The sequence below is a fragment of the Emydura macquarii genome, unplaced genomic scaffold (genome assembly GCF_026122565.2).
Source record: "Emydura macquarii macquarii isolate MOO-44397 ecotype Brisbane River unplaced genomic scaffold, CSIRO-AGI_Emac_v2 contig_1043, whole genome shotgun sequence".
Taxonomy (NCBI): Eukaryota; Metazoa; Chordata; order Testudines; family Chelidae; genus Emydura; species Emydura macquarii.
Window position 1 is genome coordinate 20,678,733 of NW_027131180.1, and position 15,226 is coordinate 20,693,958.

At 40.1% G+C, this 15,226-nt stretch overlaps 1 protein-coding gene across 5 annotated transcripts in view; it reads left to right on the forward strand.

Moving 5' to 3' along the window:
• Positions 1 to 15,226, forward strand: part of HLCS (holocarboxylase synthetase) — a 216,539-nt gene that overhangs the window by 18,655 nt on the left and 182,658 nt on the right. For all 5 annotated transcript variants that reach the window (XM_067545271.1, XM_067545270.1, XM_067545269.1 and 2 more), the window contains exons 2-4: positions 254 to 406; positions 10,459 to 10,621; positions 13,555 to 14,519. In XM_067545271.1, the coding sequence (XP_067401372.1) occupies positions 10,570 to 10,621; positions 13,555 to 14,519 (1,017 nt within the window). In that variant the 5' untranslated portion in view covers positions 254 to 406; positions 10,459 to 10,569. The remainder of the gene's footprint in view (positions 1 to 253; positions 407 to 10,458; positions 10,622 to 13,554; positions 14,520 to 15,226) is intronic.

Here is a 15,226-nt window from a genome sequence, read left to right on the forward strand (position 1 = left end):
CCCTGCTTACTTTTTGTCACTACCTCCCTTTGTAACAAGAAAATAATAGTTTGGTTGTTTAAAGATAGCAGATTCTTTTTATAATCAACATATATAAGCAGTGGGTTAGCTGTTAAAATTAGGCAAATTATTGGAAAATTACTGTAATTAGTGGTATCTTAAAAGCTGAATACTTGCTGATTAAGGAATATAAAGATACTTCAAAGCAATTTCCAAAATATATTGATGATGTTTTGTTTCCTGTTTCTTTCAGTCCCTTGATGACTTAAACAAATGGACTCTACTTCTCATATCGCCTTTTATTTATTCTGATAAAATACTTGATGCAGAACATATAGCATTTGTGACTGAAAGTGTTTCTGCCCAGGCAGATGTTTTACAGGCTTTATCTAGCTCGTCAAAAAAGGTGAGTGGTTCTGTTAATTTTTTAAACAAAGTAGTTCTGACAAAGTGTGTAGAGTAGTTTGAACTATTTAATACATTTTGAAATTTAAAAAATGTATTACATGATCAGGTGGATATAGAAATAGTGTGATAAGGAACAAAAAACCCTAAAATACAACTTCCATCCAGATTATCATACCTATCATTATTCACTGGATTTATAACCCTCCACTACTGTGTCTGTATATTGAGCAGAATTGTATCCGATTTCAGGATAAAAGTCACAGGCATTTTACTAAGACCTTTAGTTTTCAGCAATGCTCTTAAATGGACTGGTGGATGGTAATTGTGGATGGTAATTTAAAAACAATAATTTTTTAAAATAGGAAGAGAAATCATATGTAATAAACAGCCTGATACAACTGGCTATCTGGTTATTGTAGTCTGTTAAAGTTGTGAGGAATTAAACACTTCAATACTAAATTCTGGGAGAAATTTGTTCCACTCCAGGTACAATGAAGCCATGTAACATGAATAGTAGCACCCCCACTTGCATGTCATTGGTGCTACCTTCTGCTCAGTGTGCCCTCCATCAGTTCTGTTAGAAAAGAAAGATGGCTTTATGGGTAAAGCACAGGACTGGAAATCAGGAGATTGAGGTTTTGTTCTGGACTGCTACAGATTTCCACCATGACCTTAGGGAAGCCAGTTAGGGCTTGATTTTCAGATGTGCTAAGCAGCTACAACACTATTTGGAGTAAATGAAATGCAGTGCTTGGTAACTCTTAAAGACCCCATTTCATCAAGATACTTAAGCATGTGCCAAATTTTGAGCTTGTGAATAGTCCTATTGAAGTCACTGTTGAATTTAGGCCAAAATCAGGCTCATATTCTGTCACTCAATTTGTCTTTCTGTAAAATAAGGCTAATGCTTCACTCAATCAGTCAATTTTATTAGCTTGCATATGACTAAGACTATGATTTTGTCACGGTTATTTTTAGTAAAAGTCACGGACTCGTCACCGACAATACACAAAAATTCACAGACGCCTGTGACCTATTTGTGACTTTTATTAAAAATAATGGGGGAAGGAGCTGAGGGCATTACATAAGCCCAAGGGGGGGTAGGGAAGGATGAGAACCCTAGCACTACTGCAGGAGGGGGAGGGTCCAGCAATTGCAGCCAGCCTGCTCCTTCAAGCGGTGGAGCTCTGATCCACCCTTGCCTGTGGCTGGAGACTGCAGGGTCATCAGCTGAGGATGCAGGGCTGCACACTACAGCTGAAGGGTCCCCCGTTGCCTGTGGTGGGTCTGAACTGTGGGGGGCCTCTGCGACAGCTGGGGGTTGCCAGTTGCCCTCTGGCAGCTCAGGGACTCCAGGATCTCCCCACCACCCTTGACAGCTGCAGGGTTCCCCTGTGTCCCGCTATAGCTTGTGGCTCTGGAGTCCCCCTCCATCCACCCTGGTGGACAGCAGTGAGGTCCCTGCTGCTGCTGTGTCTCTACAGCCCGTGGCAGCTTGGAGGTCCTTGCTGCCGATGCTCACTGCAGTAGCTGGGAGCAGCAGGGGCCAGCTGCCTACTGCCGCTTGGCACTCCAGGGTCCCCTGACTGCCTGCAGCCACTGGGAGCTGCGGGGTCCCCCAGCATCTGCTCCAGTGGACAGCCAGCGGGGTCCCCATGGTGGCAGCTCGGAACCACCGGGACCTTGCTGCCTATGGCGGCTTGGAGTTGGGGGGCCCTTGTTGACAGTGGCTTGGAGCTGCGGGCCCCTTGTGGTAGCAAAGAACTGGCAGTCCCCCTGAAAGCTCTAGGACCCTCCTCCCCTATGGCGGGTGAGAACTCCCAGGGCTCTGCGGCTCCCAGAAACTGAAGAGCATAATTTGACGGAGATCTCTGCAAGTCTCAGAATCCATTACTTCCGTGACCTCCATGACAGACTCTCCACAAAATACATATGTCATATGTATTTTGTGAATACAAAGGGAGAAACATACATAATCTAAAACAATAGCAATGTTCATATAATACATTACATTGTCAATCAGAACTTAATAAAAAACTCTTTTCAGTACAATGCTAAAAGGATAAAAACTTACCACCGATTAAATTACTACCAGGGATTGAGAAAATACTAAAATCTTTCTGAGATGGCAATAAAGATTATTTTTGTATACAAGATGTAAAATCAAGCCTGCTTTGAGAAACTGGAAAATTCTACAATCCAAAAGATGAGGTAGATCTTCCAATACTCCAGATTTATCTGGCCAAAAATTAAGATGTGAAAGAACTTTTCCATATCTACCTTTTATTGAAACAGGGTTTGGAATCTTAATTGAGTGTATGCCTTATGTAAATGAGGATTCAATAATTCTTTCAAATACAGTTTAAAAATATGGGGTGTCTTTAAAGTAGAAAATCAGAAAGGCAGACTTAGAATTCTTGGTGGGTAACATGTCACTCTCTGTTTGAGTAGTTGATTAAAAGATAAAAATAAGTGAGTAATAGAAAAACGTAGCTTAGCTATAATAAATTGGAGGGTCTTATGCCATGGAAATAAGGAGTACACAAGTTGTTCCTTCATCTGCTGAAGACAAAGACAGGGCAATCTACAATCTGGAAAAGTGCAGATTTTACACCAAAATTTAAGAAAAGCAATACAAACTCTACCATTTACAGGAAAAAACACCCAAAACAGCATGTAAATATGAGGCAGGAGTAGAATTTCGGAGAACTATGTTGCCTCAAAAAATATTTTGAACAATCTGGAATACTGAACTTTGGCCTCTAAACCAAGCTTTGGTCCCATAAAACACCTTAGCATTAAAAATTCCTAACACTGGGACAACTCTGTTCTTGTCATATGAGCAGGTAAAATAGAGCATACTTTGAACAGAGCTCAGGACCTTTTGTTTTAAGCCTGTCTGATAAGGGAAGCAACAGCCTGAATGATGACACTTGATTCCTAAATAAGTCAAAGCAAAAACTTGATCTACAGGATGGTTTTATATCTTCCTCTCAATTTGCAGAGGGGTCATCCCAAGAATCATGAACTTTGTCTTATAATTGAGAATCATGTCTTGGGATTTACAATAAGAAGAAAAAGGAGATAACAAGTGGAGGCTTTTTAGAGTTTGCAATAAAACAACCGGGTCATAAGTATAACAATACTGGGATAGATCTACCTTTTATTTGTGATGGAGATAAATTATCTTCTTTTAAAACATGCATTATGTAGTTAATATACAAATCTGAAAATAAGAGTCTAAAGTGTCTGTGCTTGCCCCCTTACTGCTTTGGGCTTCCCCCCTCACCACATGCAGATGCAATATTGTGGTCCCACCAGTGTTCTTAAGTCACAGGCTGTTATCCACCACCATCTGTTAACATACACCCTCCAGGCTCGGGGGCCACACAGCTGCAGCCACTAGCTTAGGGCAGTTCACCTCTAACTGTGACTTCTCCTTTTCAGATTTGTCATTCATGCCCTTGCCCCCCTCCTTTTTTGTGAGTCTTTATAGGGCCTGCTTAATGAGCCTAGCAGCTACTTCCTATTGGCCCATTCCCTGCAGGCTCCAATTACGTATTAATTAGGGCTCCAGTGGCAGGGGGCTGGCTTAGCCTTACATTTTCAGCCAGCAGCCTGTCACAAAGAGGTTCAATGACATACTCCCTGAGAAGCAGGAAAAATGTGAGTACATTCAATATTGACTTTAATTCTTCACCTAAGCCATATTGCCTTCATGTAGATTCTCCAAAATACACAGGGTATCTGGGTCTCTGCTCACTTTGGGACTAAGTGCTGCGCTCCTGGGCTGGAGTAGGTGAGCCCAGTCTAGCTAAATAAAGGGGGCTGGGCTACACCTGGGCCTATAAAGGGCTGCTAATAGGTAGCTGGAAGAAGGAAGAACTGAGATAGGGCTGATCCCTTGGGAGGGAGAGGTGGATCCTGTGATGGGTCCTTGGAGCCATGGGTCAAGAGCTCAACTGTGGCCCTACCAGCCCTAAAAATAGACTGTTCTTCATGTAGTAAACTAGCCTCTAAAGTCCATATTTTCAGGTTTGGATAATAAAAATCTAGAATAAATTTTCCCTGCCACGTCTAACAGACCAATAGGTCTGTATGAAGCAAGATTATTTCTCTTCCCTTTTTTAAAAATAGGAATTATGATAGACTTCCAGCCAGCCAGAATCCTTCCAGTGTGATTAATGACAGTAAATAACTTAGTGAAGACTGGAGACCACCAATCAAGAGTTTCCTGAAAAACTTCAGCAGGGGAAACTCTTCACCTGGAACTGTTTTCTGTTATTGGGCTAAAATAAAAGACTGGACCTCACTATCCATCATTCTGGCCTTCAGAAGTAAATCAACTATGGTAGAACTAGATTGTAGAAACTGGGTGAGGGGAGTCATTAAAGACCTTGCCAAAATGTGCTGTTCAAGCTTTATCATTAATATGGGATTCCTCAACTGGAGTGCATCTCCAAAGCCTCAGGCCACTATGTTCCAAAAAACGGAAGAATTTTTAGTGTTAGTTCCTACTTCAAAATCCTTCCACAAGGATCTTAAGATTTTGTGTGTGTGAGACTATAATAAACCTTTGTATCTCCTTCAGGCAGCTATTAAATCTTGAAGTAAATTAGGAGAGGAATTGCAATTTACCCTATAAGTGATATGCGCTAGAGCAGACTTTTCCTTCATGCAGTCTGCATCAAACCAAGTGCACTTATCGTTGAAAACATTTTTGGGATAATTAAAAACAAAATCAATTAATTTAGAGAGAGGTGGTTGTTAGGACTTTACCAGCAACTCATATGATTCACAGATTTGAGTGGAATTCTTGGACTTAATAATTGTCTCTGAGAAATCTCACATCAGAGTCCTCCAATCTCCTAGATCAGGGGCGTCCAACCAGTCAGAGACAAAGAGCCGCAGTTACCTTGCCCTCAGGCAGCGTGTCACTTTCATTCCCCCTCATCTCTCCCGAGAGCTGCATTTGTCTGAGCAAAGAGCTGCATGTGGCTTGCGAGCCGTGGGTTGGCCACCCCGTCCTAGATTGTTACAAATGACGGGGGTCTAGTTTAATCTTTAACACCATGTTGTTCCATAGAGGTAAATAAGGCATCCTCACCATCAGAAATAAAAAAGGGTACATCATTCATAATTATAGAGGGAGGTTAGTCACTGTCGGGTGTAAAAGTACAGAGAAATCCCTATAGAAGAACCAGTTATAGGAATAATGTAATCAATGATATCCAGTTGATGAAATATAGGTATAATATCTTTTTTTATTCCCCCCTTCCATTTACATGTATTGGATTAAGTTTATCCAATAAAGCCTTTAATTTTTGTCTGGAGATGTTAACCATTCAATCTCTAGAGTTTCAAGGGAGAAGTTAAACATCTTCTCAGATGTTTTCTTCCTTTGGTACTGAGTTCTTTGGAAAACGTATTCAGGCATTAAAATATCCTGAAGTAATTAGATGAGCCATTGGAAATTGAAGACCTATCATATCTGTTTGCTCATTCAGGCACTCCCACAATGGGTTGGAATAAAATGGGGAGGATATGGGGGAAAATAAACCTTTAATGTTAAAATTTGGGGATCAGGAAATTAAAAAAAAAAAAAAAAAAGCCTGAATGCCCTGACACTTGAATTCTACAGGTAAAATTTGAGCTTTAAGACATAAGGAAAACAAGATGGAATGTCCTCTTGATATGACCCCTTTTTGACAATTGACTTCATCCTTGGTGAAAGGATTCAAAACCAGGAAAGACTATGATTTCTAACTCAGCTAATCATGTGTTTTTTAAAAAAAAAATCAACCTGAAAGTTTCCAGAAATTAAAAAAACTCCCATATCAGTCTTATTTTTATATCCGGATTAATTCTAGTGTGAAATACATAAATTGTTTTGGCAAAAACTCTCCCTGGGTAGAGGGAAAGAAATTGGGCAGTGTAGTCAAATATAAGAAGTGGACCCAATAGCCTGATTGTAAGAATTTGAGTCATCTCCAGATACTACATTATTCTGATGAATAATCTGCATGGAAGACTGAATTTAAGTGGATGGTGAATGCTATTGGAATTCTATCTCAAAGCTCCCAGAAGGAAAGTTCCATTTCAGGGAAGGGAAATGGTAAAGCTCGTTGGCCTAGAAGAAGAGACAGGAGGGTCAAACATAGGAGACCCCATTAAATCAATAATACAAAAAGTTCTAGAATGTAGCTGAGGAAGAGTTGATGTAAAATCCTGAGATATAGTCTCATAAAATAAATAAGCTCATCTTGTATATCTGAAAAGTTATATATTATTTGAGAATATACTATAGAGTAAGGATCTCACCAGAATGTTTTCTACTCTAGAGATGAAGACACCTTGGTGCCTTAGCTGTTTTCTCATTTCCAAATTTTAGAAACTATTATGTTAACAAGACAATTCTACCTTCCACCTCTCATGCACATTTTGAGAATAAAGGTGGCTTATAAATTTAACAGAGCTACATGGTAAATAAAAATGAACTGTCAACCAATAACTGATTTAGATCAATATTTACAAAGGGCTGTCTGTCTGAATATAGTCTCCTTAAAAACTAAAGATCAATGCAGGTGCTCTGTGTCAGAATGCTGGGGATTAACATCTGAGACAGCACTCTTAATCACTTAAACACCAATTAATCCCTCCTTGGAGTGTGCCTGGCTGTGCCTAATTAGCAGATTAGAATGGGTTGGGGAGGGCTAAAAGTTAATTAGCCCATTAATACAGAAGGTAGAAGACGGTGCAGGAAATGCTGTGAGGGAGAAGCTGGCCAGTAGTCAGAACCAAGAAGGCTGTCTGGGTAGAGATCTGTTCCTGCTCTCTTTCTTGGGAGAAGGCTGAAGAGCCACAGATGCTGTTAATGATGTGGTGTGTGCCTCTGTAAAGGGAGGGGAAGAGCAACATAAACTATGTAATGATGATATTATTTAACAAAGAAAGGTCTCTGGATAGTCTGTAGGCAGAGAAGAAGACAGGAGCAGGATTTTATGTGGTTGCAGGCACATTTGTAGTGAGTGTCAGAGGGCCAAACTTTTGGCATTTTCTGGGACACTGAGATATTTGAAGGACTTCTAAGGGAGGGGGACTTTTATCCCTTGGAAGTTTTTAATTCAAGGGACAGGAGTTCTAAAATTTCAGAGAGCCTCTGTATAGTAAACTGAGAAGAGGAGTCAATTTGTCTTAGGCTAGGCTTGATGTTATAAAACTCTGTGTATTCCTATCTGAGTTGGAGTTGAATTATCTATAAATTTAGATTTTTCTTCTTCTGATCAAACTTCTCTTGATGGAAGAGGGGCATCTATCATCCCACTTGAACACACCTAATCCACCAAAAAGAATTTAAAATTCAGAGTTCTTAATACTCACTAATTTCTCTAGAGGAGGTTTCAACAAAGATAAAACTAAGGGGAACTGCAAATCATTAAAAGGAGGAGGATCATAATTCACTGAGTCTGATGATGTAGGTTCACAATATTACACCTACTATGTATAAATTCTAAGTCTGTAATATCGTTATAAGATGCTTGGTCAATAAAGATATGGCTAGGGGCTTCCTTCACGTAGACTTCAAAGAAGTGATGTGTTTTAAATCCCTGAGGGTGAGTTGGGGAGTTTGTTGATCAGTTTTTTGCCTTCCTCTGCAGCATGGGGCACGGCTCACTTACTGATAGATTCTCTGTACCTTGAAGTCTTTAAACCATGATTTGAGGATTTCAATAACTCAGTCATAGGGTAGGGGTCTGTTACAGTGGTGGGTGAGTGAGGTTCTGTGGCCTGGGTTGTGCAGGAGGTCCGACTAGATGGTCATAAAGATCCCTGCTGACCTTAAAGTCTATGAGTTAGTCTAAATTAGGATAGGATGAGCTGGAGGGAACAAACAATCAACACAAATGCCTACACAACTGAGTGAAGGATGGAGTAGAGGTCTGTGTTCAAATTGGGGCCATCCTGCTATTTGCAAAAAAATGAGAGGGGAGGCTCCTTCCCAGCTCATTCCATATTGTTTGCTGTTAAGCAATCATTGCTCTGATATTGCAACCATCTGTAAAGGGTGGGGGGAGAGGGAGAGCTCTCTACAAATCAATCAATGCCAACTAACTCAACTTCAAAGTGCTAGTTAAATTTCATGAATTCTCACTAGGAAAGACAGACTCCACACCAATCACACCCTAGTCCAACATAGATGATACTACTACCTTCAGAGCTCCCAGGGAGGGAGGCTCCCCACTAAAACTCTTATCTTCACAGTCTTCACCTCATCCACTAGAATCAAACTCCAAGGTTGGCTACTTTTGCTGTTTGTTCCAGATCTGTAGATTCTCCAAGATTACAGAGCATTATTACTGCATTGAGGAAGCTGCTGCTTATTCACTCAGCAGCACAGACTCCTAGTAGCTTCTTCACTACTTCTACTAATTCAACCTGGATTCTACAGGGACCAAGAGACTAAAAAAAAAAAAAAGGATTTTTGGATACATAGCCTTGTTTTAAACAGGCTCAGGACATCCTTCCTGATCCAGCAAACAGAAAAAGATCTCTGGTCCATGGAGGCCCCACTCTTTAGGGAAAGGTTTGGAACAGAGGTCCCCAAACTTTCAGCTTTCCAGGGCCAGATCACTCAGTGTTGCTCTTATGGTGGGTCGGAGCGGCTTCTCCTGGCCATGGCGCTGGGCCCATGTCACATGGAGGGGGAGAGGGTGGGAATGAAGACTTGGCATGCCTCTTGTGAAAGGTTGCTGATTCCTGCATTATGTTATGAAGGGCTGCATGTAATTGTAATGCCATTGGACTCAGTGGGCTGGTCAAAATGTGTCAGTGGGCTGGTTGCGGCCCGTGGGCTGTAGTTTGGGGACCCCTGGTTTAGAAAGACCTGGCCTATTGAGAGGCCCCATAAGACTCTGCTAGTTTTGAGCTGAAGCTATGACAAACTTGAAACCACAAGGAAACCCCTTGGGTGGTAGGGGTTTGAAGGACTGCTTGCGCCAGAGATAATATTAGGATTGGGGTGAACTCATATAAACTTATTAGCATTCGTGTAGGTTCTCTTAATGTTTTTAATACGTTTTCTCTGTAATGCTTTTGTCTAAAGAATAAAACAGGTTTGACACTGATGTAGATCTTGGGGCTTTTGTGCGTTAGAATTTTTCTGGTTTTGATACGAGGTTTTTAAAAAATTTATTAAATGACATGACAATTTATTAAATTGACATTGTTATTAAATGACAATCCACTGGTTCACTTTTGCTTCTTGCCCCTTTATTCTTTATGTAATTGTGTTTGAAAGGCATGTCAGGGTTCTGGTGTAAAGGCAAGTGAAGAGCTTTAGCTGTAGAATACAACACTTTCCATGCTGCTTATTATGGGAAAATCCTTTTGTTTGTGCTAGCCAGGATTTCCGAAGCTTTGATCTCTAGAAAATAATTACTAGTTCCACACTCCATTGCCCCTCAAAACTGTTTAGAAAGTGCTCGTTTACCTTTGTCAAGATTGAATGAAAAATCACAGAGCACCTGATACTTCATACAAGACATGACCCTTCTTTGATAAGATTGCTTTGGTGTTGTTTTGGTTGTGCTTGAGCTTATGTATTGACATTCTTAGCCACAAAGGATGCACTTTGTGTAGAAATGTCATTTGGCATTGGGAACTCTATCTGGGATGTATTATTCCAGGGTAAAGTTAATTGCAGCAGATACCTTTTTTAAAAGACTTCATGGTTTTAAGGAAACTGGTTTTGAAAATGATATATTCAGTGATCTCCCTTGGGTTACAGAAGTTATTTTTAAAAAATCAGTTCTTTTTGAACAGATGTTTGTCACCCAGTGTTTGAATTGCGCTGACCTTGTTCGTGCTTTAGTTAATATTCTCTGAGTTGGTTCTGCCTGTTTGTGTCCTTTTAGACTGTAAACTCTTCAGGCTAAAAATGTCACCTTTGTTTAGCAATGCATCATGCATATCCATGGGGTTTTAAGTATTTTTATTGATTAATCTTCCCTCTTTAAAATGGGAAAATATGTTGTTTTTTTGTATTTTTAGATTGTAAAATGGTCAGACTATTGTTCACCTTTGGCCTATAAACCTGGAGAACCTTATAAATTAATTGCTGAAGCAAGTGTGGATAACTTCAGTAACCTCGGAATAGCATTCATGGAAGACAGACTTCAAATGGATAATGGAATGGTGCCACAGAAGATTGTTTGTAAGTATCTTCATAGAACACTTCAGTTGTAATGGAATATTTTAATGTTTCACTTATTCTAAATCTGCTAATGAGTTCAGTGCATCTATACACATAAAATATGCTTTTATTTTGGCATAGGATTAATTGTTTCACTGTCATCTTAGGCAGTCTCATTTTAAAGGGCCACTGTATTTGAAACTCAATAATGCCAAATATAAAGAATCTTGAAAAAATATATTTAGACTGCTAGTTCTGAGGTTTTTTTATTTTGCATTTGTAATATACATTATCAGAAATGACAACTGAAAAAATTAGTTGAATGTCTTTGACTGAAGCTGTGTTTAAATGTTTTTCTTGTTCTGGTCATTATTGCTTCATAAACAAATTAATATTTAATGCCACCAGAGTTACCATAATAAGTTTAAATTTTGCAGTCAAAGTCGCAGAGTTTCCCAGGGGCTACCATATAATTTTCTGGAAAGGTTAATGTAAAAATCACAGAGATAGTAATTTTTCCTTTCTCTGCCTTGTTGCCTTGTGCATTTTATGGTAACACCTCTGCCCTGTTCTTCCCATTTCATCTGCTTAGAAATACATTTACCTTCTTTACACTTCCACTGTTCATAGGTGGGTTTTTTTAAAATCCAACACTGTTGCTTGTTTTTTCCTGATTTCTGGGTCCTGTCTTCTCTTCCAGTCCAAGACATTTGGGCTACGCTGCTCTTCCTGCAGATCAGAGGCAGTTCAAAATTTTTCCATCCCTTTCTTGCCTTCTCAGATTTGTTTGCCTCCATCAGCACAAAAAAAGCTATGGTTCATTGCTTCCACCTTATCTAATATAATCCTAGATTTTTGTAGCTCAATTGGGAACAGCAGTGAGAAGAGGGACTTTCTCCCTCAGGGGACAGATATTTTTTTCAGGGCTACTTCCCTCACTTTTTCACTTTCCCTAATCATGATAGAGTAGGCTAAATGATTAGCTGAAAAAATTATGCATCTGGGAGGAGACGCATTCAGGAGTAGCAGAAGGGATACCATGCTACTGCTGCTCTCAACCTGTAAACCCTTGTTTTGTCAGGAAAAGGTTGAAAGTTTGGATGATTTGCTGAAACCTTCAGATTACATCCGTACGCAATTGAAATCCTGAGCACCCACAGTTAACACTGCCTTCTGTGGAGGTTATGGTTGTTCATTCCTTCTGAAAATTACATCTTAAGTGTTTCAAGTTAGCTACCCAAAATCTAAGATTCCTGAAACTAGTGGACACAATAAATCACTGACAGAGCTGGGAACAGAATAGTTGACTCCTATTTGTGATAAGAACATAAGAATGGCCTTACTGAGTCAGACCAAAAGTCCATCTCACCCAGTATTCTATCTTCCAACAGTGGCCAGGGCCAGATGCTTCAGAGGGAATGAACAGAACAGGGCAATTTATTGAGTGTTCATGACCTGTTGTCTAGTCACATGGAGTTCATAATTTGCTAGTCAGTACTCTCCTGGTAAAATGTGTGGCAACACTGTATGTGAGGCTATAAGAGTCCCTTGTATGTGTGGTGGTAACAAATGTTCCAAACCCCATAGCCCTGCCTGAAGAGAAGTTGGCAGACAGGTCTGTCCTAAACAAAGGAATGTGTGCTCTGCTTAATTTTCATTTAAGCAGTAAGCAGACAGGAAGTTAAAACAGGTGAAAAAGCTAGCAGGTAATATCCTTCCACATAGACTCTTTGGCTCCTGGTTCTCAGCTAGACATGTTTTTCGAGATAGGGATTGAAACTATAAAAAAGAGGTACAAACACCCCTGCTCATCACTTTTACTGCATCTGAAGAGATAAGGGAAGCAACAGTTGGACTCTGGGAAAGGGGTCCTCCCCTGAGAGTTTGGTCAGTAATTTGCTGGAGCATGTGGTGAGAAAGTTTGCTTTGCAAGTAAGATAGTTTCTTAAGTAGATACCAGTAAGAGATTTATCTTCTTTTCTTGTATCCATTTCTGATGTTTATGCCTCATTACTTGTACTACTTAAAATCTATCTCTTTGTAGTTAATAAACTTATTTTATTGTTTTATCTAATCCAGTGTGTTCAAAATAAAGTATCTGGGTAACTCCATGTGAGGTAGCAAGTTGTGTGCATATTATTTCCTTAAAGGAGTAATGGACTCAGTACATTTGCACCATCTATGAGAGGGCTGGGTAGCACAGGACATAAGTTTCTGGGGGAAAATCTGAGCCTGGGAGTGTGTTGTGGTCACCCTGTGGTAAACTTTTAAGGTTGGTAAAAGCCAAGGTGTGGCTGGCTGGCTGCAGCACACACAGACATAGCTGGGAGTGACTTACATGCTGGAGGCTGTTTGTGAGCAGCAAGGCATAGTAAAGGGCATTTCAGGTTACAGGGCAGAGGTGACACAGCTACTCATTAGTCAGGGTTGCATCCTAGTATGTCACAGATCCCTTTGTATCTCTTTGCAGTCAGCTTTTGGATTTAACTATTTGAGTAATTTTGTATCGTCTGCAAACTTTGCCACCTCATTGTTTACTCCTTTTCCAGATAATTTATGAATATATTCAACAGTACAGTTCCCAGTACATATCCTTGGGGGACCCTGCTATTTACCTCTATCCACTGTGAAAATTAACCATTTATTCCTACCTTTTATTTCCTATCTTTTAACCAGTTATGAGTCCATCCTCTCATCCCATGGCTGCCTACTTTGCTTGAGAGCCTTAAGTGGTCTTTAACTGCTAGATATGCTCTTCTAGGGATTTACAAAATAAACGTAGCCTCTTTATGTTTCAGTAGAAGTAGGTCTTAGTGTCTAAAAGGAGGAAACTTTTTAGTAGTGTAAGTGATTTATTAGGAAACTAAATCTAAACCAAATTGCATACGAGGGGTAGTGACATTCAACCTTGCTATTTTTATATCGCTTTTAACTTTTCTTTTGAACTCTTTCAGCTGTCCATTTACAGGAATCTGCTCTAAAGGAGCTAGAGCGGGTAGCTGCACCTACAGAAGAGAAGCATTACGCTGATAGCACACAAATGGAGGAATTGACCCCTGCTTCTCCTTTTGAGGCCGCAACTAAACCAGGATCAGAGTCAACTGATTCTACAGGAGAAACTGACCAGGAGATGAGAGAAGAGAAATCCAGGCTGGAGAAAAGAAGCGAGCCTCACAATGAACCTGATAGCCTATCTGAAAGGGAGACTGGTACTGGAAAACATCACCATCTGCACCTTTCCAGCTGCCATGAATGCTTTGAACTTGAAAACAGCACCATTGAGTCAGTCAGATTTGCTTCAGCAGAAAACATTCCAGAACTTCCTGATGATTGCAGTGGCGAAATTGAAGAGATTACTGATAGCTCTCTGGCAAGAGAATTAAAAAGGGTAAACCTCACTGGGAAGCCTCCCAACGTCTTAATTTATGTGGGCTCTGACTCTATGAAAATCAAATTTGAGAAGATAAAATCAGTCCTCAAGGAGTGCATTGATACAGACAGCTACACCATCTATCAGCTGGTTGAGGGACAAGTTTTGAAAGCACCCTGGCTTGATAATGCATTGTTGTTGGTTATTGCCACAGAGGAACCCATTTCTGAGGATAATCACAAACAGTTCCTGACCTTCTTGTCAAAAGGTGGGAAAATTTTAGGACTTTCTTCCTCTTTTACATTTGGCAGTATACAGCTAAGGAGCAAAAATGAACTGAAGAAGACCATTCAAGAATTAGTATTCTGTAAAGCAGACAACAGTGAAGTTAAATTAAACCTTCTGATCAGTGGCAGTGTTTTTGAGGAAGAGGTTAAAGAAAATCTCAGCACAATGAAGTCACTGAGTCACTTAAATAATACAGATAAAGATATTACCACTGTTCACCTACCATATGGAGACTGTGGAGGAGAAGCCATTCTGTGTCAGGTACTATGTGTAGGAAGACCTGTGTTGCTTATTGCTGTAGTATAATGTGCTTATTATGGTGTGCCTCTAGATTTCAACAGACTTCCATTACAAATTCGTTTTTGATGAGTCTCTGAAGTCCACAGACAGGAATACTTGCCTCAAATTTGGTAGGTTAGGCAAAGAACTGAGGCAGAATTTTTCTGCTTAGGGTATGTCTTCACTGCTGCGGCAGCAGGGATTGATGCAATAGCATCAATTGAATGGGTCTGCTAAGTCAATTGGAGAGCGCTCTCCAGTCAACTCCATTAATCCACATCCCTGAAAGGAGTAAGGCTGAGTCAACGAGAGGGCATCTTCTGTTGACGCTGCGCTACGTAAACGTAAGTATGTCAACGAGAGATTATGTACAAGCTACCTTATGTAATTATGTAGCTTGTGTATCTCCTCTCGACCACTGCCACCAGTGTAGACCAAGCCTTAGTTTGAAGTTAATTGGACAAAGGATTCCTAAGTTATTGGACTCAAGTCATTAGAGCAGGAAAAATAACTTTTTGTCCATTTGTAACAAAATAAATGAAGGAGGGAGATAAAATGTAGTTCACTGGGGTCATCTTGTTGAGTTCTGGTGCAGAGGACCAAATGGAACAGAAACAAGAATATAAACCTTAGAAATATTCAACCTTTACCCTTATTTTAATTATAGGACAGAATTTTGGGGGACTCAA